Here is a 23,315-nt window from a genome sequence, read left to right on the forward strand (position 1 = left end):
ACTTCCAGAGGGTCTTGAATGTTGGGCTGAACCTGGACTTTTTAGCTATTTAAAATGTTCGAGAAGGAGTAGTAATATGCACAGAGATGTGCTTTGGGAAGATGAATCATGTCAGTGGTATAGTCTAGAGCTGTGCTGCCCAGTACGGTAGCCACTGGCTACCTGTGGCTATTTAAATTAAATTAAATTAAAATAAAATGAGGGACCTCCCTGACGGTCCAGTGGTTAAGACTCCACGCTTGGGGCTTCCCTGGTGGCGCAGTGGTTGAGAATCTGCCTGCTAATGCAGGGGACACGGGTTCGAGCCCTGGTCTGGGAAGATCCCACATGCCACGGAGCAGCTGGGCCCGTGAGCCACAACTACTGAGCCTGCGCGTCTGGAGCCTGTGCCCCGCAACGGGAGGGGCCGCAATAGTGAAAGGCCCGCGCACCGCGATGAAGAGCGGTCCCCACACCGCGATGAAGAGTGGCCCCCACTTGCCGCAACTAGAGAAAGCCCTCGCACGAACCGAAGACCCAACACAGCCAAAAATAAATAAATAAATAAATAAAGTAGCTATAAAATTAAAAAAAAAAAAAAAAGCTACTCTTTAAAAAAAAAAAAAAAAAAAAGACTCCACGCTTCACGGAAGGGGCACGGGTTTGATACCTGGTAGGGGAACTAAGATCCCGCATGCCGCGTGGCACGGCCTAAATATTATAAATAAATAAAATGAAAAATTCAGTTCCTTAGTCACACTAGCTACATTTCAAGTGCTCAACAGCCACGTGTGGCAGGGGCTACTGTACTGGACAGGGCAGGTATAAAACATTTCCATCATCACAGAAAGTTCTATTGGACAGCGCTGGAGATAGGAGAGACTGAGGCAAAAAGACCAGTGGGAGCCCATTACTACCATGGTAGCCTGAGGGAAAAGCAATCAAGTCACAACTCATGGGACCACAGTCAGGATGGCTAGGAGGGGCAGGTAGAAAGCTGTCTTTAAAGGACTTATCATATGACTGGCTAAAGGCAGCAAGGGAAAACACATAATTTCCTTATTGTTTTGTTTTGGTTTTAGTAGTCATCTCTGAAATTTCTTCAGTTCCATTATGTCTTTCTTGACTTCACAGAAGCCCTACTGGCTTGTTTTTATGCACTAGCAGGACCCTTCCCTATAAGGTATGATGATCAGAAGCTGTTACTGACAAGTGGCAAATGTACTTTAACATGGAAAAGATGATGCATTTCAGAAGAAAGTAATCCAAACTACACTGATGGGATAATGACCCTTCAGCTGAGACACAACACAAGAGGGAATCTCGGTTACTGACTCCTATAATTCCCTGATGCTTCCTGCCATCAGACAAAATATTTAGGTGGGTGGGCCATGGTCTGAACAACTTAAGGTTTTATTTTCATATTCTACAAATGTGACATATTTGGGGCATCTGGATTCACTACTAACTAATAGAAATTAATCTCTGTAGCCCACACTTGGTCCCACAAACAACATCAGCATCATCTGGGAACTTGTTGGAAATGCAAATTCTCAGGCTCAACCTAGCAAGACAAAATTAATCAGAAATTCTGAGGATGTGCCAGCAGTCTGCTTTAAGAAGCCCTCCAGATGATTCTGATACACAATGAAACATGAAGACCACTGTAAATATAGCTAATTATCTTTATTCAGTCATTCAGTGCTAGATTTGGGCATACTGTTAACATGGGTACTTTTTTTTTTTTTTTTTTTTTTAAAGAAATTCACGTTCTTTTATTTATTTATTTATGACTGTGTTGAGTCTTCGTTTCTGTGCGAGGGCTTTCTCTAGTTGTGGCAAGTGGGGACCACTCTTCATCGCGGTGCGCGGGCCTCTCACCATCGCGGCCTCTCTTGTTGTGGAGCACAGGCTCCAGACGCGCAGGCTCAGTAATTGTGGCTCACGGGCCCAGTTGCTCCGTGGCATGTGGGATCTTCCCAGACCAGGGCTCGAACCTGTGTCCCCTGCATTGGCAGGCAGATTCTCAACCACTGCGCCACCAGGGAAGCCCAACATGGGTACTTTTGACCTAGCTCTTTCATCCCCCATACTACCCCTACCCATCCAGCCATCCATTGATTCTTTTACATAATGTGTTGAAAGTACTTTAAAAGCCAAGAATAAAATATTTAAATACAGCCCAGTTTTCTATTAACTCAACAGATGTGAAATCCTGAACCTTAGTTTAGTTTCAAGACTATCCTCTCATATGGTAATCTTTCATATGTTCTCTACAATCATGGGAAGGTAAAATTCACGACCAGAATTTCAAAAAAAATATTTGTAATTCCATCAGAAACAACAGCCCTTCGCCCGTTATGCTTTTATGTTATGCTTTTAAGGGGGAATGTATGTGGAAAAAGAAAAGGCACAAGCAAAGAGCATTGCTTTCAGTATCTTTCAGTCACTCGGTCTAGTGGCTGGGGATGGTGGGGACACACCGACAACTACCTTTAATGCGCCCTGGTGAGAGTATTACCAAAGGGCTGTGCTGGAGAGAAACTCATCATTGGGGTTGGGATGTTGGAGAAGGCTTCGCAGAGGGACACATACATAAACAGAACTTAACAGGAAAAGAAAGGGGCCAAGAGAGGTGGAAGCGGGGGCTCAGTCAGAAGGAACAAAATGAACAAAAGCAGTGAGGTCTGAAAGGAGGAAGAGCGTCTGGGCAGTCAGGCCTCAGGAGGAGATGGAAGGGGGAGTCAGGTGAGGCTCATGGAGTAGACCAGTTCTGGGGCTTCCGACAACTCAGACCCACGAGTGTAGAAGGATTCAGCTTGCCAAACGCACACACCATCTCTCCTCACTGCTGTTGCACGCGGCCTTTCAAAAGTAGAGATGACACCTAAGAGAGAGAAGCTCCCAGGGAAGGCCGTCATTCATTCATTCCCCAAACACTGACTGAGCGGCCGCGACGTGCCTAGCCCTGCGGTTACCGCCGCGGGCCCCGCCCAGGGACTTCCGAGTGTAACGAGGGGCTGGTCCTTCGCACCCGACGCCCGAGCCCGGGCCCCGCCGTCACCTCCTGCAGCCCGCGGCTCCGGGCAGCTCCGGCAGCGGCTCCCCTGCTTCCTCGGCTCACCTGGTTCCCGGGCTGCGGCGGGAGGGCGGGCACTGGAGCCGGAAGCAGCTCCGGCCGGGCGTGCGGCGCTGTGGACGCGGACGCCGACGCCGGCGGTTCCCGAGCCGTTGCGTCCGAGCCCGCGGGCGTTCTGGCGGGCGGGGGACAAGAGCGGGGCGAGGAAGTGGAGCCTGGGTAGCCGGCATGGGGAGTGGGGAGAGGCCCAGCTGCGCCGCGGTTACCTGTGTCACCCAGCCCTCCGCTCTCGACGACTCTTGATTGAGGGCCTCCTTGATGCCAGGCCTCGCGCCCCGCACTTCACGTACAGTAATTCACTCGAGTCTCCCGACGACCCTGTGGGAACAGAAGACGCGGGAGGAAACTGGAGACTAGAGGGTCACCGAGGCCTCCAACCTTAATTCTCAGCCCCACAAGCTTGGCTTCTCCCACTGAAGGACACTCTCCTGCCCAGGTCTCCTGCTCTGCTCCCCGCCCCTAACCCCCTTAACCTTGTGAGGCTCAATCCCAGTCACTGCCTCTCACTGTGCCTTGTATTCCTGCTTGGCTCAGTGGCAGTTTTACACTTGCTTGATTACTGTATCAGTGTCTAATATATTGTTCACTTTACCTATCCCTTTTTGTAATTTTTCTCATCCCCAGAAGGGCAGGGATTTTTATCTCTTTCATTAACTGCTGTATCATTGGTGCCTAAAGCAATGTGGTAGACCTAGTAAGTGTGCAATAAATTTGTGTTGAATAATTGAATGATTGCCCTGCTGTTCATTGTAAGCTCCACATAGGCAGCAACTGTCTGGTTTTTAATCACTTTTCCATCAGAAGTGCCGGGTACCTAGGATGCATTCAATACATATTTGTTGAATGAGTGAATGTATTGCTCACCTTTACCCTTTTGGTCACTCTCACTTCATTCCAATTTGTTGGATAAATATATGAATTTCTTAGAATTCCTACTTCCAGGTTTCCTCCCTTGTATCCATGCACTCATCACCTTGATTCCCCACTCCCACCCCTCATATCTTTACAGTTGCATTTTTGCTCTCACTTCCTCCTTCAACCTCTGATACTTCTTAGAAAGCTCCCTACCCTGCAGGTTGACTTGGAACATTTCTATTTTTTATTTTTTATTAAGTTATTTCTTTATTTTTATTTTTGGGTGTGTTGGGTCTTTGTTGCTGTGCGCGGCCTTTCTCTAGTTGCGGCGAGTGGTGGCTACTCTTCGATGCGGAGCACGGGCTTTAGGTGTGCGGCTTCTCATTGCAGTGGCTTCTCTTGTTGCGGAGCACGGCTCTAGGAGCACGGGCTTCAGTAGTTGTGGCCTACGGGCTTAGTTGCTCCGCGGCCTGTGGGATTTTCCCGGACTAGGGCTTGAACCCGTCTCCCCTGCATTGGCAGGCGGATTAACCTGCCTGTGCCACCAGGGAAGTCCCTTGGAACATTTTTTAAGCAACATGTCTTCGTAGGCAAGAGTCACATTCCAGGCTAAGTCACATTGAATCCAAAGAAAGCTTTCCACAAATCACCCATGACCCTGGTTTTGGGTTTTATTTTGTTTTTCTTTGAGGAGAACTGAGAATCCTGCACCGCCTCCTAAATTGAGATCATGGTCATTGTTCATAATTTGTTCAACAAATATTTATGGAGTACCTTTCATGTTCTAGGCGCTGTGCTAGATGCTGGAACAAGACAGGCAAAGTCTGAGCACTCCAAGGGATGCATACACAAAAGAGAATAATCATGGATAGTGATGAGAAGTGTCCTGGCTTGAACCTAGTTATTTCTAAAAGAAATGAGTAAGAATAAGATAGGTTCCAGGGCTTCCCTGGTGGCGCAGTGGTTGAGAATCTGCCTGCTAATGCATGGGACACGGGTTCGAGCCCTGGTCTGGGAAGATCCCACGTGCCGCGGAGCAACTGGACCCGTGGGCCACAGCTGCTGAGCCTGTGCGTCTGGAGCCTGTGCCCCGCAACGGGAGGGGCCGCGATAGTGAAAGGCCGGCGCACCACGATGAAGAGTGGCCCCCGCTTGCCACAACTAGAGAAAGCCCTCGCATGAAACGAAGACCCAACACAGCCAAAAATTTAAAAAATAAATAAATATATAAAGTAGCTATTAATTAAAAAAAAAGATAGGGCCAATTCTGCCTATTGTAACAAGCTTTAGCATAGGAATAGGTTAACAGTGACTGGCAAGGTATGGGGTTAGAATACCTTGCCCATTCACATTTATTATCTTTTTCAGCTTTCAGGTGGGAATGTGGGGCAGGAATTCTCCTTTGCATAAACTGGAACTAAGGTCTGAGAAATGTCAATTGACTTGCCCAATATGACACTGCCGGAAGACCACTCTCTGAACTGTTCTTACTCTGAGAGGCATGATTGAAATTCTTAAAATCCTCTTCACTGGAAGCTCTTCAAGGTAGGAATCAGTTTCAAACCTTCAGGGTAATGGTTTAAAAATGCTTCTCAAAGGGAGATACCAGGGACTTTCCTGAATCTGAATTACCTGGGGCATATTGTAAAAATGCACGTTCTTGGTGCCCATCACGGACCTCTCCAACTAAACTCACTGTGGATCCTGGGAATATGCATTTTTAAACTCTCAAGGTGATTCTTCTACACATAAAAGTTTGAGAACTACTAGAAGAGTTTGGGTGGAAAACCTCAACCTTAATGCAGGGCTAATATTTACCTTTGGGACAGATTTCGTCAGAATTCCGAAGAGTAAGCTGTGTATGTCCTTGAGCAGATGGGACTGAAACGGCTTTCTGGCCGGAACCTTTCTCTTTATTATGCAAGTATTTCTTGGAAATTGGGGGTTCTGCTGAGCAGGTGCTCGGCTGCTGGTGACTACCCGCAGTTCAAAGGTCTTTTGGCTCTTTTCCCGACACCTTGTTTGTCAATGTCGCTTTCCACCAGGGAGCCAGGCGTTTGCCCCGCCGACCACGGTGGGGCGCACGCGGCATGTGTTGTCTGCTTATCCCCTCCTTCTCGAGTCCGCCTTGGCGCCCTTAAGAAGAGCAGTCCCTGGGAGTTCCTGCCTCTGGTGGCCAGCTGTTGCTCTCTTCTCGCGAGAATTGTTTCTCCCATCCTCTCCTCTCATCAACCCCCTCCCTTGGGCAGGTTCCATATTGGGTAAAATCTCGGCTCGCAGAGAGGCCCGGGAGCTGTTCTCGCGAGAGTACGGCGGGAGGCTCCTGTTCGCTGGCTGTGGAACGGCGACCACTGGAACCTCCGCGGGCGCTGCAGCTGGAGCCGTAGCCCCGCGGCGCAGCCGGGAATTGGCCTGGTCTGGAGAGGGTGCAGCGAGAACGTGGCGGGCGCAGCCTTGAGCCCCTGAGCGTGCCCCTGCCCTTAGCGGGGCTCACCCCCGTCGCGGAGGCGCGTCCAGCCGCTGCGGCTGACAGGGGCCGCGCGCGCGGGAGTCGTCTGGGTCGCGGCGTTCACACCTGCGCGGGCGGCCAGCGCAGGGTCCCCGCCCGTCCGGCCGGGCGACGAGGTCGGGGAAGCGGGTGCGGGCGCAGGCGGGGCCCCGCAGGGCCACCTCCTCGCCTCGCGGCCACCGCTGGAAGATGTCTCAGGAGAGGCCCACGTTCTACCGGCAGGAGCTGAACAAGACAATCTGGGAGGTGCCCGAGCGTTACCAAAACCTGTCCCCGGTGGGCTCCGGCGCCTATGGCTCCGTGTGGTGAGTGTCACCGGGCTCGGGGCCTCGGTGGGCTGGGTGGCCCTGTATGCCCCAGAGCCAGGCCTGCCCCCACGGCTCAGCAATGCACCAAGCGGTAGGAATTTTCCTTGGGGGAGGGCATCCCTGCCCCTTCGACCCCTGTCCTGCCCTCCCTGTACCCCTTGCACCCCTCATCCTGCACACCCACGTAGGTGGTCAGCTGTGTGTAGCACGCAGGTCCACGGTGGGCGGTGGGTGATGGTGTTGGAGCCCGGCCCTGGCTCGCACCCTGCGCGTTCCCTTCTTGGGGGGTTGCTGCTTCGGGGACAGGAACAGGAGGGCCCTCTTTGGGGGTCTCCCTGCTGGCATCGAGCAGAAGGACTCTCTCCCGAGATGTGCCCACCTTGGGCGCCGGAGCCTGCCCTCGGAGCAGACAAGCCCGGGGAGCTGCCTGGAGAAACAGAAGGGCAAAGCTCGACCGGGAGACTGCCGTCATCTGAACAAAACTGAGGACGAAGGGCGTTCAGTGCGGGCTTTTTTGCAAACCTCTGTCGAAATCCCATTTTGAGAAGCGTTCTTTTTGAATTCGCACTTGAATTAGTAGCTATCCATAGAGCTTAAAATACCGACTTTATCTCGGTGAGTCCTGTGCCAGCTTGAGTGGTGTGTTTCCGATTCAGTTGAAAGCGTATTTCCTTTTCGCAGAGTGGGGGGTGGGTGGTAGTGCCTGCAAACACACTGCAGCTTGAGAAACTGGCGGCCTCACTGATTAGTCACATACCACTGCTCGTTTAAGTATTGTTTGACAAAACAGTTTTCTCCTTTGGAGCAAGTGAGATTCAGATCCGATGCACGCCCTCAAGATCAAAAAGTTATTAACAATGTCGGGAGGTATTGTAAATATTTTTTAATTGCGATAATTCTTGTGAAATACTGTGTTTTTAAAGTCCCTCTGAGAGTTTGCAGGGAACTTACCTACATTTAGAGCCTGAGGTACACGATATGGATATGGAATATATAGCAAAGGAAGGAAGAGACACTTTTCAGCTTTAATTCACGCTGTGAATGTGTTTTCAATTAAATGATGCTGTAAAATGTTCAGACCTGAAATATTTCACTAACTTTTCTGACTTTCAAGGCTTTAAACACTGTATTTTAGATGTACTGAAATTTGAGAGCTCCTGATCTGAAGCTAATTCATGTAATTCCTGTGCATGCATCATTTGAAGAGAGGTCTACACAATTTTTTTTTTGTTTTGCCACAAATTCCAGGCTTTTGGACTTGTTAATCTTTAAATATAATTCCTGTGTTTCTTAAAGCCCCAGCATGAATTTCCGGTTTATAGAATCTTCTGGGTAATTGAGATTGTGCAATTGTGTCCAGCAACAGATCATATTGCATTTTCTGGTTCAGGCTGTTTGAGTTATGTTGCTGATGGCACTATGCTTGACTTCTTTTTTCCATTTTTATAGTGTGCTGTTGATTTGCTAATTTTCGAAGATGTGTTTGGATCATTGCTCCTTTAATAGCTCACTAGTTTACCTCCATTTTTCATTCTTGAATTGACATTAATTTTTGTGGTACCAAGTTTTTGTTTCCAATAACGTTTAAACCTTAAGGAGTGATACAGCAGAACAGCTCAACTATGGGGAGTTTAGTGAACTTGAACATAATTCCTTGCAGGGTTTCCCTACCGTTGGTGGGAATAGCTCTGCCCTAGCTCTGGAGATCCAGATTTACAGCGAAGTGCCATTAAAATGAACTCCATGTTTTTTTAGTACTATACTTTTCTGGTTTTTAGAAACCATCAATATCTGACACTTGGAAGTAATTTTGTTAAACAGGTTTTTAAAAGTAGGTGATACACTCCCATTATATAGAATTCAGAAGGTATAAAAATATAGTGAAAAGTTGCCTTTCCTTTCTTGTTCTCCAATTGTGCTATTCCTTTCCTCAGAGACAACCACTGTTAAGTTTCTTGTGTGTCTTTCCATGGAGGCAGTTCTGCTAAGGGTATTTAAGATGTAACCTATAGCTTATTGGTGGAGAAAAATAACCGATATTATGTGACAGTTGGCCATAAACGAATGTAACTGATTTTGGATTGAAAGTATCAGAATTTAGATGTACAAGCGTTATCTCATTCAGAGTAGTTATTTGAAGTTGTTCTTTCAATTAGCAACTTTCGGGTGTGGCAGAAAACTTTTTTTTTTAACTTCTCTTAGAATCCACTTTGGAGCCTGTGTTATTTTTCACTATCTTCATTTTTTTTGAGAGCAGATTTAATTTTAGGAAATAACAAAATCAAATTGAATCTGAAATAATTTAGAAAATTGGACTGAAGTCTGGTGAAAAAGATTAGGCAGCCAGGTTGATGATACTGTTTGAGGTCAGATAAGAGTTGTAACCATAAAGTAATGACACAGAATTTCCTGTGTGACTTGTAGAACTAGATCCGAAGTCTGTTCCAAAAAAGAATCGCTGAAAGTATTTCAAGGAATGCAATGTCACTGAAATAATCTGTGTCAGTTTCCTAATTTGATTGCTCTGAAGTGTGATACACTTTGATGTGGAACTTAAAAAAAAATTTTTTTTAAATATTAAGCCAATTTTCAGTATTTTAATTTGTACTAAGTATATAGTAAAGCAAGTATGTAGTAACCTGAGTGATAACCAACCGTGAATTAAAGATCAAGGAATCAGACTAGAAATTTGGGAATTGATAGGGTTTTACAAATATGCTTTTCCTTTTTAAGGGGTAAAGGGAACTAAACTAAGTCTTGCAATTTTAAGGAACTTTGTTGTCTGTGAGGGGAAATGAAGCAAAATTTTTAAAGAATACATTGTTGCACAGCATTGATTTTGTGGTTTGGGGACAGAAGGAGGGGGAGGAGCTTTGTGGTGAGTTTAAGGAAATGTAAACAGGAACTTAAATGCCTTTCCTCTGGTGTATGGGTTTTCCGGACACTTGCCTCTGATTACAGGAGGTGGGGCACTGGTACCATAAAATAGGTGAGAGTTGAGAATTATTCTTAAATCATATTCAATCATTTATTAAACAATATTTATTGAGTACCAACTATGGACCAGATAGCAGGCTAGGTTTCTTGAGCTAGAGTGTTAAGCAAGACAGAATAAGACAGTCTATTCCCTGATAGGGTTTATAGCCTGATGCAAATAATAACTACATTTTATGGATTGTGTTCTATGTTCCAGGCATTGTGCTGTGCATTTTATGTTTATCATCAGTATATAAAGTGTATAACAAAACTTTTGGTAAAAGGATGGCAAAATTTACTAAGAAATCAAATTCAACTTCCTAAATGCTTTGTGGAACAAGATTGTGTAAAAATAACTGTAATAAAAATAAGTGAAGGACTTCCCTGGTGGCGCAGTGGTTAAGAATCCGCCTGCCAATGCAGGGGACATGGGTTCGAGCTCTGGTCCGGGAAGATCCCACATGCCACGGAGCAACTAAGCCCGTGCACCACAACTACTGAGCCTGCGCTCTAGAGCCCGCAAGCCACAACTACGGAGCCCGTGTGCTACAACTACTGAAACCCACGTGCCTAGAGCCCATGTTCCACAACAAGAGAAGCCACCGCAATGAGAAGCCTGTGCACTGCGACAAAGAGTAGCCTCCACTCACTGCAACTAGAGAAAGCCTGTGTGCAGCAACGAAGACCCAACGCAGCCAAAAATAAATAGTAAAAAAAAAAATTTATTAGAAAAAAAAGTGAAGCTAAATTTTTTTAGTATTAATGGCCCTTCACCATTTTAAATCTTTTCCTTTTTTTAGCATGAGCCAGGGCATGAATAAATAAAAGCACGTCATTAATGAGTATGCAAAGGTGACTTTCTTGACTCCTAATGAGTGAGAGGGGTGTGCTGTTTATTTTCCTAGTGGTGATAATAGGCCTATGCTGATCTTGCTTCCCATTTGCTTTCCTTTGTACCCAAAAGCAAAGTGATTGGCTGCATGTTACCAGTGCCAACCAATAAATAGTTAAACACAGTGGCAAATCTTTGTATTATTGATAAAGACTTTTAAGAAAGAGTTCAGTCAAGTTGGCTATAAAGTCATCCTTTATCGAATTCCATTTTCCACTGAAACCTTTCCACTGGTTCCCATTTTAAAATAAGGATATCCTGAACCTCTGGCTTTTCAGTTCTGCCAGTTTAATTTCTTGATACTGAGGACTATGCTTTTGATTTCCCTCTAAATCAGCCTCAGAGGTGATCTGCATTGACTTTGCCTTTCATGGGCAATAGTGCAGATGGTGCTGAGACCCTGGGGCTTAGGATTCAAAGGTGGAAGAAGTCACTGTGCTAGATCCCTCTCACTTTAGTATTAACTGACATTTTTATGGGATTTTACACTTTATAATGTATTTGCATTTCAAAGCATTATCATTCAGTTTTCACTGGCTCTGTGAAGGCTGGTATTATTAACCCAGTTGTATAGATGAGGAACTGGACTCATTAAAGGAATGGCATACTTGTCAGTGCTACTTTGGATTTGGTTCTGGGGTTTCAACACTTTAGAATTCTCCCTTCCTGTACTTGTAGACTGGTAAGATTGTGTGGTGGTACCTTCTCTTGTTCTGTATGCCTCTCCCCTCCCTCCTTTTGTGAAGAAAGGGGTTGCTGGGTCACTTGAAATAGTAGAACTATGACTAACCAATCCCACCAATGTCAGCCTAGCTCATCTGAGGTAATGACTTATTAAAGTCACATCTCTTCCTCAGAATTGATAGACCAAAAATGGACTCATTGCCCAGATTAAATTTTTTCCCAAAGGATCATCAGTGCAACTAGTTAATTCCTGAATTTATGAATCCCCTTGGCTTGAAATTCTTCTGTGCACATTTTGGAAAGTTGAGATTCTCTGTATGTGCTTCTGTTATATAAGTATAGTTTAGGATATAAATAGAAATAACTGCCTTTCTAGGCCTTTAAAAATACACTGGACTTTTGCTCTTTACTGTGAAATTTGGTATTGATTTGTTTCTATCCAAGAGATATAATTAGTATAGAGCTCAAAAAAACCTCATTATAAAGTGGCTTCCGCTGACTCTGGAACCTAGGAATATCGTTTCATGGTTGCCATGTACTTGGAAGTGATGCACGAGTTTCTTCAGGACAAATAAAAACAAAACCTCTTTAAACTTGAAAAAAATTTTTTTTAAATAAATGAAGGTTTTGGTATTAGAAGTAGTTGTCTTTGCATAGTCCTTCTGTAAGTTAAGTACATGTCTGTTAAGGATTTATAAAATTAACCAGTTTCCCAGCATTTTAGCCTTTTAATAATTTATTCTAAGGAGGAAGTAGATGGTGGCCTGTAAATTCTGCACTTTTGACAAAGGGATCCTGGGCTTGGCTCCTAGGCTGAACGTGGGGGAGAAAGTACAGAAGAGAGAGGGGTGTAGAATGATCCCTAAGTTTTGACCTTGGACAAATGGATATATCTAACTTTGGAGTCTTATAGGGCACAGGATCTAACTTTGGAGTCTTATAGGGAGAAGAGGATGGGTTCATGCTAATCTCCTTGAGGCCAGGACTTTGTGTTATACCGATACTTTGAGCACCTGCTATGCGTGGGTCACTCTTTAGGTGCTAGAGTATGAGCAAAACAGACGAAAATTTCTGCCCATAAGAAACTATATTCTAAGGGCAGGGGAATAAAAGTAGACAATAAACAAAAAATTAAAATTTATAACATGTCAGGTGATAAGTACTATGGGGGAATAAAGTAAGGAAAAGAGAGGGAATACTGGGATGGCTGTGCACTTTTAAGCAGGGTAGGCCTCAGTGATAAAGTAACAATTGAGCAATGACCTGAAGGAAGTGATGTAGAACACTGGTTGGGCCTGAATGGGGAGGGAAGAAGAATTCTGTGTTGAGGTATCAGCACATGCCCTGAGGCAAAGGCCTCATTCTCTAGCATAGCTGGAAGACCAGTATGGCTCGAACTGAATGAACCAGGGGCCAAATAGTAGTAGGGGAAGTGGGTGGAGGAGCTACAGAGGTGCTGGGATCGTAAAGGGTCTTATTTGCCTTTGTAAGAATTGTGCCTTTTACTCTGACACGGGAGACCATGGAGGGTTATAACCAGAGGGGAGACATGATCTAACGTATGTTTTAACAGATCACTCTTCTCTGGGGTCCCTGTTTTTTCATTTCTGTTCCTCACCCGTTTAGAGGCGCTAACTGTAGTTTAGGGTAGAGTGGGGGAGTCAGATGAATTGGTGCACAGCCCTGATCCGTATTCAACAACTCTTATTCCAGAAGGCTCAGTGTACCAGAGCCAGTACTTTTGGTGGGCCCTAGAAATTCAGGGTATTCCAGTCCAGCTCTTTAAATAACATGTGGAGCTTAACTTCACTTTTCAGGTTTCTGTTGCCAAAAGGAAGGGAGCAAAGAGATTAGCTCTAGACTTCTGACAAAAGAAGATTAGCCTGCTGGCAGGTTGAGTGTTTTCTAACTTCTTTGGGCTTCTAGGTTTTTTTCTTACTATTGGGTTATTTTTAAAAAGTCATTTTTACCTTCTTTCAACTTTTAAGATCTCATTTATTTTCTGTTTTATTTGGCCCTGTATCTGCTTTACATTCCTCTGCCTTGCCTCCATCACAGTACTTTTAGTAGAGGTTGGATTATTGTTACCTGTTAATAATGTTTTGGCTAGGTGCTCCCAATGACTTCTCTGTTAACTTGAATAAATCTTATAGATTGACAGATTCTACACATGTCACCCTATAAAAACCCATAGGATTTATTTACTTTTCTGCCTTTATAGATACAGGTTTCTCTCTTTTATGAAAGCCATCCCCCTTTCACTGCTCTATCATCTAGTTGCAGAAAATAAGTGTTCCTAAACACAGATTCCCATGACAACATAACAAAAAGGTAATAGAACAAATGTTTATTTTGTCTAGGCCTGCTGTCTGAGTAACTTTATACCCTGAACATTTTGGCTTCTGTTACTTTGAATGATGTTACAGATTTCCTTGTTTTCCTCAAAACCTTTCTCCTCTTAGGCCTTGGTGGCATTGTCACTACACCTGTGACACGATGGAAGGTATGTGAGTGTGTGTGTCTTACTCTCAGTCTACCCGCAAGTATGCATTGGTTGCTTTACCAAGCTTACCGTCCAGAGTGTAGGCATCAAACATCATTATGCAAAAAAAAAAAAAACCAATTTCTTCTCTGTTTTCTTAAATTCATTAATTCAGTATGGCCAGTGCTAGGCACTGTAGTAGGTATTCTGTTTATAAAGACTGAAAAAACAAAAAAGCGGGAAGGGTTCCTGCTTTTGAAAATATCAGTCTGGAAGGGACACATTTATGTTGCTTTCTCAGAGATTGCTTTGGAAGTCCTCAGTAGCTTTTCTTTTCTGCATTCTTTCAGCTTCAGTTGCCATCTCAAATCTACCTTTATATTTCTAATGCGTGACATACTAGTCACTTTTTACATCTAGGGCAACTTTTTGCAAGGATGTGTGTTTCAATTCCTTGAAATCTGTGTCAGAGAGACCTTTCCATCTGATTCAGAACTAGAAAGCGATGACATCAGCATGTGCCCACAAGAGGTCAGAACTTCTTCTTTTGATCTGCCAAGGGCTCAGGGAGGCTGTGGTTTAGGGGAGGAAAGGGACAATGAGAGTAAGTGTCCTGTAGATCATTAACGCAGCCCTATAATTCCTCATGGGATAGTGTCTCTGCTGTGACCGTCTTCTCACCTGCAAATTATGTGCCCCTAATAATCATGCCTTTAGTCCGTCCTGTGACACTGAACTTGAGGTGTCTGGTTTACACAAGTATTTTCTGAACTCTTCATTCTTGTATTTCCTTATCCCTGTAGTAGATATAACTTTATTCCCAGAAATAAATGCTTTATTCTTAATCCCCAGTAGCTATTTCTTTTTTCCGCCTTCCATCAAATCCTGCATCTAGGGCTTTAGGTAGCTTGAACCTTCCTGAACTTAGACTTTTGAATACTAGTTTCTATTTATGTTTTCTTCTCCAGGCTACCACATGCTTGTAAAAATCTTAGTTATCTTTCTCACTTGGTATAATAAAACATGACTCCTTAATGATTTTAGTATTAAATTGAAGTGAAATTTTGATGTTGGTATCTTACACTGATATGCTTTTAATAATTTCCTCATCTGACATTATAGGTTTGGCTTGGTTCATTTTCTGATACCTAGGTTAGTGGCCTAAATGCCTTATGCTTTGAATGATCTGCTTTGAAATTAGCAGTCTCAATAAATCAAATGATACTGATGCTACAGGGAGCAAAAGGGAAAAAATAGCAAATTAAGAGAACATGCAGTAAGTATTATGAGCATCTATCAAGCTGTGCTTACATTCCCAAATATAGTGTAACACTAGGGTTACTCCTCCTGTTGACATCTTGGGTTGATAATTCTTTTTGTTGTGGGGACTATCTTGTGCGTTGTAGGATATGTAGCAGCAACCCTGTACCCTACCCACTAGATGCCAGTTGCAGCCTCCAGTTGTGACAACCAAAAATGTCTCTAGACATTGCCACATGTCCTCTGGGGGCAAAATCACCTTTGGTTGAGAACTGCTTATATAACCCTATATATTTGGATTGATTGGCCCTGAGTAAAAACTAGATAGGATAACTTGAACCTTCCACCTGCAAAAAGAAACACTATACTTTCTGTGCATATTCCCTTTGAATTCATTGTCTGATACAGTCTCAACAGTGTCTTGTTCATATACTGTACATTTAAATTTATACTTCCAAACGTAATATCAAGAATGTCTAACTCTGGATTTCAAGTCTATTGAAAGGTAATGTTTCATGCTTTCCCTTGATTATTTTTCTACATACTTCTTGAGGACACTCTCAGAGATGCAGCACTAACTACCCTAGGATTAGATTCATGTTATAAACTTGTATGGTTCAGCCTTAGATATGTGGAACTGATATTTGAAGGAAGCTGATCATTAGCACTGATGAATGACAGTGGTCATGAAAATTATAATCAGGGAATAAGCCAATTGCCTGAAGATTTCTATAACTAGGTATTAAAGCAACATAATTTTGAAAGTTTGAAATGTGTGTGTATTTTTATATTTATGTTTTAGATTTGCTGTAGTGAAAGAAATCTGTTGGTCATCCATCTGACAGTGTTAAATGCCCACCAGTGTCTAAAAGGAACAGACATAAAATATTAGTGAACTATATGTATATATAAAGGTATTGATGTATACAGAGATGTGAGGGCCCTGTGGGCTATAGTAGTTGGCATGTTTCATGAAGGAAGGATTTGAAGATTGGGGGGTTTTTTTGTTTTTTTTGTTTTAATAAATTTATTTATTTATTTATTGGCTGTGTTGAGTCTTCCTTGCTGCGCTTGAGCTTTCTCTAGTTGTGGCGAGCGGGGGCTACTCTTCGTTGTGGTGCACGGGCTTCTCATTGCAGTGGCTTCTCTTGTTGCAGAGCACGGGCTCTAGGCGCGCAGGCTTCAGTAGTTGTGGCTCACAGGCTCTAGAGCGCAGGCTCAGTAGTTGTGGCACATGGGCTTAGTTGCTCCACGGCATGTGGGATCTTCCCAGACCAGGGCTTGAACGTGTGTCCGCTGCATTGTCAGGCGGATTCTTAACCACTGTGCCACCAGGGAAGCCCTGAAGGTTGTTTTGAAGGATGGGTAGTATTTGGAGCATTTCTAGAAAGGGAACTTTTTAGGTAACAGGAGAAAATGTAACTAAGAGAATTAGATATGAGATGGACTGCCCTGACAAGGGTAGCATCTCAGATAGGGTGAACCCTGTTGTGGTTTCCATTCTGGTTGTGTTTCAGAATCACTTGTGGAGCTCTTAAACATACAGGTGCTTGGGTCCTACCCCTAGAAATTAAGAATTAGGTCTGGAGTAGGGTTAAGGCAACTGCATTTTTCTAGGCAATAGAGAGCTAGTTACAGTTTCTTGAGTTGTAAAGTAGGGAGGGAAAGTATTTTAAAATTGGTTTGATTGGAGTGTTACAGAATGGATTGGAGGAAGCAAATATATTGCTTTGTAAAAGTCTCTAGTAATTTATGTACGTATCTGTTTAATCTGACTCCCCAGCTAGGTTTCTCAATTCCTTGAGGTCAGGAACTATCTGCTTTGGTATGTATTTACTAATCTTGCATTATGTTCCTGAAGATAAACAGATAAATAAACTATAGCTTCTGCTCTCCTTCATCTAAATTGGGAAACAAAGTCTAAATTGTCTAAATTGGGAAACAAATATATACAGGAATACCTTTTTTTTCAGTTTAGTGTCTAAAGAATTGGCTACATTATGTTTCTGATTGTAGTAGTTCTTAGATCCTATCCATTAACTGCTGAATAAATGTGCATTTTAACTTGAAAGGAAACGATATTTTAGTTTTCCGTAACATGACAACAAATGATCAAGGATTTGGGTCCTTGGTTATATTTTAATAACCTGCCCTATCTTACTGTTATTTCAGAAATATACTCAACCTCAAATTTGAGAGTAAGAGATCTAAAAATACGTGTTGAGAATTTACTATGTGATAAACCCCATGCTGGAAGCTGATCATGAAACTATTATATAATAGCACATTCATTTCCACTTGGAACATTTGCTACTTGTCTTTTATAGTTCATAAAGTACTTATACATAATTATCTTATGTGAGCCTCAAAACAGCATTGTAAGATAAGCAGAGCAAGTGACACCCCCATTTTATTGATTTGGAAACAGGCTCATAGAAGGTTTGGCCAAGATCACTTGCTAGGAAGTTCCAGAACCAAAGCTAGAACTGAAATCTTTTGACTACTGGTTTACTTTTTTCTATGTCAGACTGCCTATGTTTATGCTTAACAGAATTTTTTGAGATCAGATCATCGAAATACTGCAAACAGAGACCATTCACTAGGATGTAAAAGTAGCTTTGTTAAGTGGAATTTCAGAGGTTTTTTTTCTAGAGCAATAAAAAAAGTACTTATGTAGTATTACCAAAAGTAAGCAAGATATTTTCCAGTGTTTTGATTTTTAAAAATCAAGTTGCTAAAAATAATGATGTGAAAATTATTTGATACTCCTCCCTTAAAGAGGTGGTGCTTTAATTCTCCTCCCCTTGAGTGAAGACTGTATTTAGTGACTCACTTCTCTAAAGTATAGACTGTAGCAGGAATGATGGAGTGTGACTTCTGCTGGTAGGTCATAAAAGACATTGTGACTCCTGCTTTGGTCTTTCTCTGAGTTCATCTGCTCTAGGGCAGTTTCTCAACCTCAGTACTATTGGCATTTGGGGCCAGAGAATTCTTCGTTTTGAAGGATATTTAGCAGTAACCTTGGCCTTTACCCACCAGATTCCACTAGCACCCCTCCCTCCATCGCCACCACACCCTCCCGGTTGTCTTAGACATTGTCAGATGTCTTCTGAGGAGTAAAATTGCCCTGTGTTGAGAACCATAGGGCTGCTACATTGAGAAGACACTGAAGCAGCCCTATGGAGAGGTACACATTTCAAAGAACTGAGGCCTGCCAACACCGAGTGAGTGAACCATCTTAGAAGTGGATCCTCCAGCCTCAGTCAAGCCTTCAGATGACTCTAGCTTGACCAACATCTTGACTGCAACTTCAGGAAAGACCATGAGCCAGAAGCACCCAGCTAGGCTGCTTCTGAATTCCTGACCCACAGAAACTGAGATACTAAGTCTTGTTTAAGCCACCAAATTTGAGGGTAATTTATTATCTAGTGATAGATAATTAATACTCTTAAGTGTTACTATAAAATATATATATATGTGCATGTGTATATATATGTGTGTGTATGTATAGATATAGATATAGATAGATATGTCATATAAGATGGAGAGTCACAGAAATAGCAAAACCCAAAAGTTGTGAAGTCATGTCAATCAATGCCTGTTTATGTACATCTCTAGTCATGATCATAGCATGTATTTGTAGGGTACTTTTCTGGTTATGAAGCCTATGAACACTATTACTGTACAAGACTTTTAATTGTAGCAGCAAGGCAAAGTTGATTGATGGTAATACTAAATAGTTACAATGTAATATATGATTAGTCTGTTCAGTATTTCAGATTTGCTTGAAAGGAGTTAAAAATTATTTAATGTTAACTTCCAAAACATTTGTTATTGAAATTTTCAAACAGATAAAAGTAGAGAAGATATAAACCCGTGGTGGCAACATTCTAATGAGGCTTTGGAAAGTAATCCCCTTTAAAAGAAATGAAATAATCCATGTGTAATATTTTTGCATTCAATATGGGATAACTGTTGCTCTTGATGCAGATACATACTTCACATTTGCAATCAAAGATATATGTTAACTGACACCACTGTAGCTTTTAAAGCTTCAGTGAAGAAATATCTTACAAAATTATTCTTACTTCAAACGGAGCGTTCAGCAAATGAAGATTAAGTGCATTTTAATCGCAAATGGTTTGGGATTTTTAGATTGTATGCCTAAGTGAATTTCTACATTGTTTGAATGTTAGTTTTCATCAGCCTAGTAAAAATGGACGCAGTTGTGAAAAGCGTTTTTGTTCCAGTAGTTAAGAAGCTTTTGCAGCAGGAATTGGATCAGATTAGTTAGGAATGGCAAGTATTAGCATATATGTTGCCATTCCCTGAGTGCCAGCCCCATGGCTAATGTCCCTAATAAATCCTATCACAGATACATTTTTCTGTCTGAATGAGATTTTCATGAAAATACTGAATTTGCCTAAAAGTTCTTGAACTGTAAGTTTCTGCAAGGCAAGGTAAGTGATCAATTAAATGAGTCTTTTTTCCATTCCAGGCTGCTTCTCTATTGATAAGGTTTTTCGTGTGTCATTTGTGTTTTTTTTAACCTCTGAGAAGAATTTTTAGAAACTGAAAAGCTGGGGATTGGTCATATTGCACGTACTTGTAACAGCTGTATTAATAACATCTGATTTTCTTCCTATCAATATGAAAGTGTTATTGTAAGAAATTGAATTCCATTTAAAAATACTATATATAGTGCAAGTAGATCATTTTGTGATTTATTTTAAAAATGAAAGTGTAAGGTAGACATTAAAACAAGATATTTGAGTTAGTAAAGGTATTAAAAGAGAGCTAGCAATGTTTCAAATGGTAAGAGTTTTTAAAGTCAGTCAACTTTAAGTCCCTTGCTACTCTAAAGAATATTTTTTGAAGTTCTCAAATTAAAACTTGAGTTCTTGTTTTTGCATAAAGTTGCCTTTATTTTCATGACATTGTTTCTAAAATGGAGGGGCAGAGCATAAGCATCAAAAGTACAGTGATACTTGCACATTTGTCTGAATTTAGAAGAAAGAAAAAGTAGGTTTCTGTAGTAGAGAGAGATGTGCTGAAAAATATTTCCAGTATGGTATTTGCTGATATTTTTGTCAAGTTGTTATAGGTAAAGAGAAAGTTCAAAGTTAGTCATCTGAATTACTTATTTAGAAGGCACATTGAAAACTGTTATCAATTAACCTGAATTCAATTGGAAAAAAAGCCTCAAATTATATGGGGAAGAGATGTCATCTCTTTGCAAATTATTTATCTCCATGTAGATATTTTAATAAATTCAATGTATTAATGACAATTTGTTAATTCAGTGTAACTACGGATTTTAATATATTTAAATATTTCCATTGGGACTTCCCTGGTGGCGCAGTGGTTAAGAATCCACCTGCCAATGCAGGGGGCATGGGTTCAAGCCCTACTCTGGGAAGCTCCCATATGCCGCAGAACAACTAAGCCTGTGCACCACAACTACTGAGCCTGTGTGCCACAACTACTGAAGCCCACGTGCCTAGAGCCCGTGCTCTCCAACAAGAGAAGCCACTGCAATGAGAAGCCCGTGCACTGCATTTAGAGAAAGCCCACACGCAGCAGCAAAGACCCAATGCAGCCAAAAATTTAAATTAAAAAAGTTTTTAAAAAATAAGTGTTTCCATTAATTTCCAAAAATAAGTAAAATTATGTTGTCTTCTTAACCATTATTGACAGTTCATTTTTCCTTAACATCATTCAGGGATTAGAGAAGTTGTCTATGACCATTAAAAGAAATTGTAAAATCATGTATGATCCCCATAAATTACTCAGATACTTGCCAGGTGATTGCTCATTCTTCATTTTGTTGGGGAAAACCCAAATTGTTTTTTGAGGAAAGTCCTGGTGCAGTCATTTATACTCTCATGCTCTGTGGACGTGGGCAGCTGTCCTGGTTAGGCAACATCTCACCTTTCTTAAGAGGTTGTCTCTCTTCCTTTGCTCACTCAGCATGTTGATCTGCCTTTACCTTGCAACACAAACACTCTCCAAGCCAGGTTCCAGTCATGGAGCATAAACATAACGTCCCTGTGTCTCTATATCTATCAAAAGCTCAGTTGATGGAAATCATCTTTGAGGATTGTCTGAGGAATATGGAGCTTATTATCTATTTTTCTAGAAACACTTAAGATTTCCTCTTGGATTAAGTCTGTCAGAGAGCAGCGTGCCGTGCTGTTTAGTCCTCTCCTCCCTGCCTTTGCTAATGAACTGTATTTTGGCCTTATGAAACAGTCTCCACTGATGGATGCTCTAAGTAAAGAACCATCTGAAACCCACCATTATAATTGTATAAGGATGTTGATTAGGACATTTTTACCAAATTATACAGTGTCTCTTTCATAAACATACACAGGAGGAACCTTCTCAGGTTTTATTACAGGAGTAATTATGCCTCTCTTCAGTTCTCTGAGTACCTGGTTTGTTTTTATTATATGGTTCCTATGATTCATGTCTTAACTGGTTGTATTCTCTTTGTGATGGCTTTAGTGGGCTCACAGCCAAATTTGGGGCCCACCTCTAACAGGTATTTAGAAAGGACCTCACAGTAAACATTTGCACTAACCTCACCCATACATAATTTCTTATTTATCTTGTTTATTTTTCCCCTAATCATTTATTTTTATGTCAAGTTGTATGTATATAGTTCTAGGCTACTTTAAATCCATTGTGAAATAAAGCAGGGTATATGTAAGTAAATTTAGAATTAAACAAAATTAGGATGTTAAGAATCTAGTAAGCCACTTTTTTTTCAGGGAGAGGGGAGGCAGGTATGAATGTATAACAAAACATTTAATTTTATTTGATGAATATTATTTTGTCCTAGGTACTGGATTCACAGTCAACAGTAGATATGTGATGATGACAGTCTAATATTATAATATCTGTTTTTAATGAATTTTATATTTCTCCCTTTAATTTTTTTTTTACCATAGCAATGTTTTTTATAAAGTATGAATTAATTTTAGAACTTTATGAGTTTACAATTGGGGGAAAAACTTACTGAGCAATGTGTCCTGGATTTTATTCAATAGTTTGGAGAACCTGATCTTCATAAAGGTAATTCCATTTTATGATGTTGCTCATGAAAACACAGTTTTATTTGTAGTTACAGTTTTTAAAATGTGATTAAGAGGAATCTTCCCAACTGTAATACTAGTAAGTGTAATAATAAAGGCAAAGCCAGTAGCTGGGGTTGTCCTTATCTCAGGCTGCTTGGCATCCTGGAAAAAGAGCACTGAAATTAGACAGATCTGAGTCTGAATCCCCCTGCATATGAGTTATATGCCATTCAGTGAGTTGTTAATGTTTCTGACCATTAGTTTCTTATTTTGGAAAGTAAATATAACTATCTCACAAAGTTATGAGGATTGAATGAAATGTTTCCCAAATAATATGTGGTATGATCAGGTATTCAATAACTTGAATTTCTTCTCCTCTGACTGTTCAATTGGTTTTATCAGATGATCTTTAAAAAATTATTAGGAATTTCTGCTTTGGGTAATTACAATATGTTCAATTTAGGATGAAATATGTGGTTTCCTCTTTCTCCAAATATTGCTTTGATTAGTGATAGAACAGGTTAGGTCAGAGCAAGTTAAATACTTAAACAGGTGGGGGAGGGGATGGATCATATATTCTTTGCTTCAGCCACTTTTGCCATAAGGATTACTAACTAACAAGCAGAGATGGATTACTAACTAACAAGCAGAGAGCAGTTTCTCTGAACAATTCCTGTTTGCTCTCTTCTGTAAGTAAAGTATATTTTAAAATGTGGGAGTATGTGTCCTTTGAAGTAGAAATTATTAGTCTCTTCTAAGGAAATCATGCAATTATGGAAGAAGCAATGTGAATGAAGATGTCCATTGTAGTAGTGTTTGTATTATTTGTGTCTGTGAATGAATGGAATAGCTTATAAGGCCTATCAATAAGAGAATGAGTAGTTTGTGGTTCAGATATTTTTGAAATTGTTGTGAATGATTGTTTAGTAAAATAGAAAATGCTTATGGCTTAGGTAAGGTGGGTACAAATTTATTTATATACTTTGAGTATAGCTATGTGAGGATCATTTGAAGGAAATATACCTGTCAATAGTGGTTTTATGAAAGTTAGAAAGCATGCCTCTTTTTGTTTGTTTTAGGGTAACAGAAGCACAGACGACTTATGCTTCTAACTTTACTAATAACCTTGTTAAAAGATATAAGCTCATTTTT

The 23,315-nt window shown here is 41.5% G+C and overlaps 2 protein-coding genes across 5 annotated transcripts in view; one reads left to right on the forward strand and one right to left on the reverse strand.

The window, feature by feature from the left end:
* The window catches only part of SLC26A8 (solute carrier family 26 member 8), a 66,069-nt gene extending 62,298 nt beyond the window's left edge, over positions 1-3,771 (reverse strand). The window contains exon 1 of the mRNA XM_007197969.2: positions 3,325-3,771. The gene's annotated coding sequence lies outside the window, so the exon portion shown is untranslated. The remainder of the gene's footprint in view (positions 1-3,324) is intronic.
* Positions 3,772-6,235: 2,464 nt separating this feature from the next.
* The window catches only part of MAPK14 (mitogen-activated protein kinase 14), a 70,165-nt gene continuing 53,085 nt past the window's right edge, over positions 6,236-23,315 (forward strand). For 2 of the 4 annotated variants that reach the window (XR_003622020.2, XM_007197968.3), the window contains exon 1: positions 6,241-6,787. Coding sequence is in view for 3 of the 4 variants with exons in the window: in XM_007197968.3 (XP_007198030.1) it covers positions 6,672-6,787 (116 nt within the window). In the remaining variant the exon portion in view is untranslated. Of the gene's footprint in view, positions 6,788-23,315 lie in introns of all 4 variants that reach the window. The other 2 variants (XM_028162765.2, XM_007197967.3) reach the window with 2 other exon arrangements.

Source organism: Balaenoptera acutorostrata, chromosome 10 (assembly GCF_949987535.1).
Source record: "Balaenoptera acutorostrata chromosome 10, mBalAcu1.1, whole genome shotgun sequence".
NCBI lineage: Eukaryota > Metazoa > Chordata > Mammalia > Artiodactyla > Balaenopteridae > Balaenoptera > Balaenoptera acutorostrata.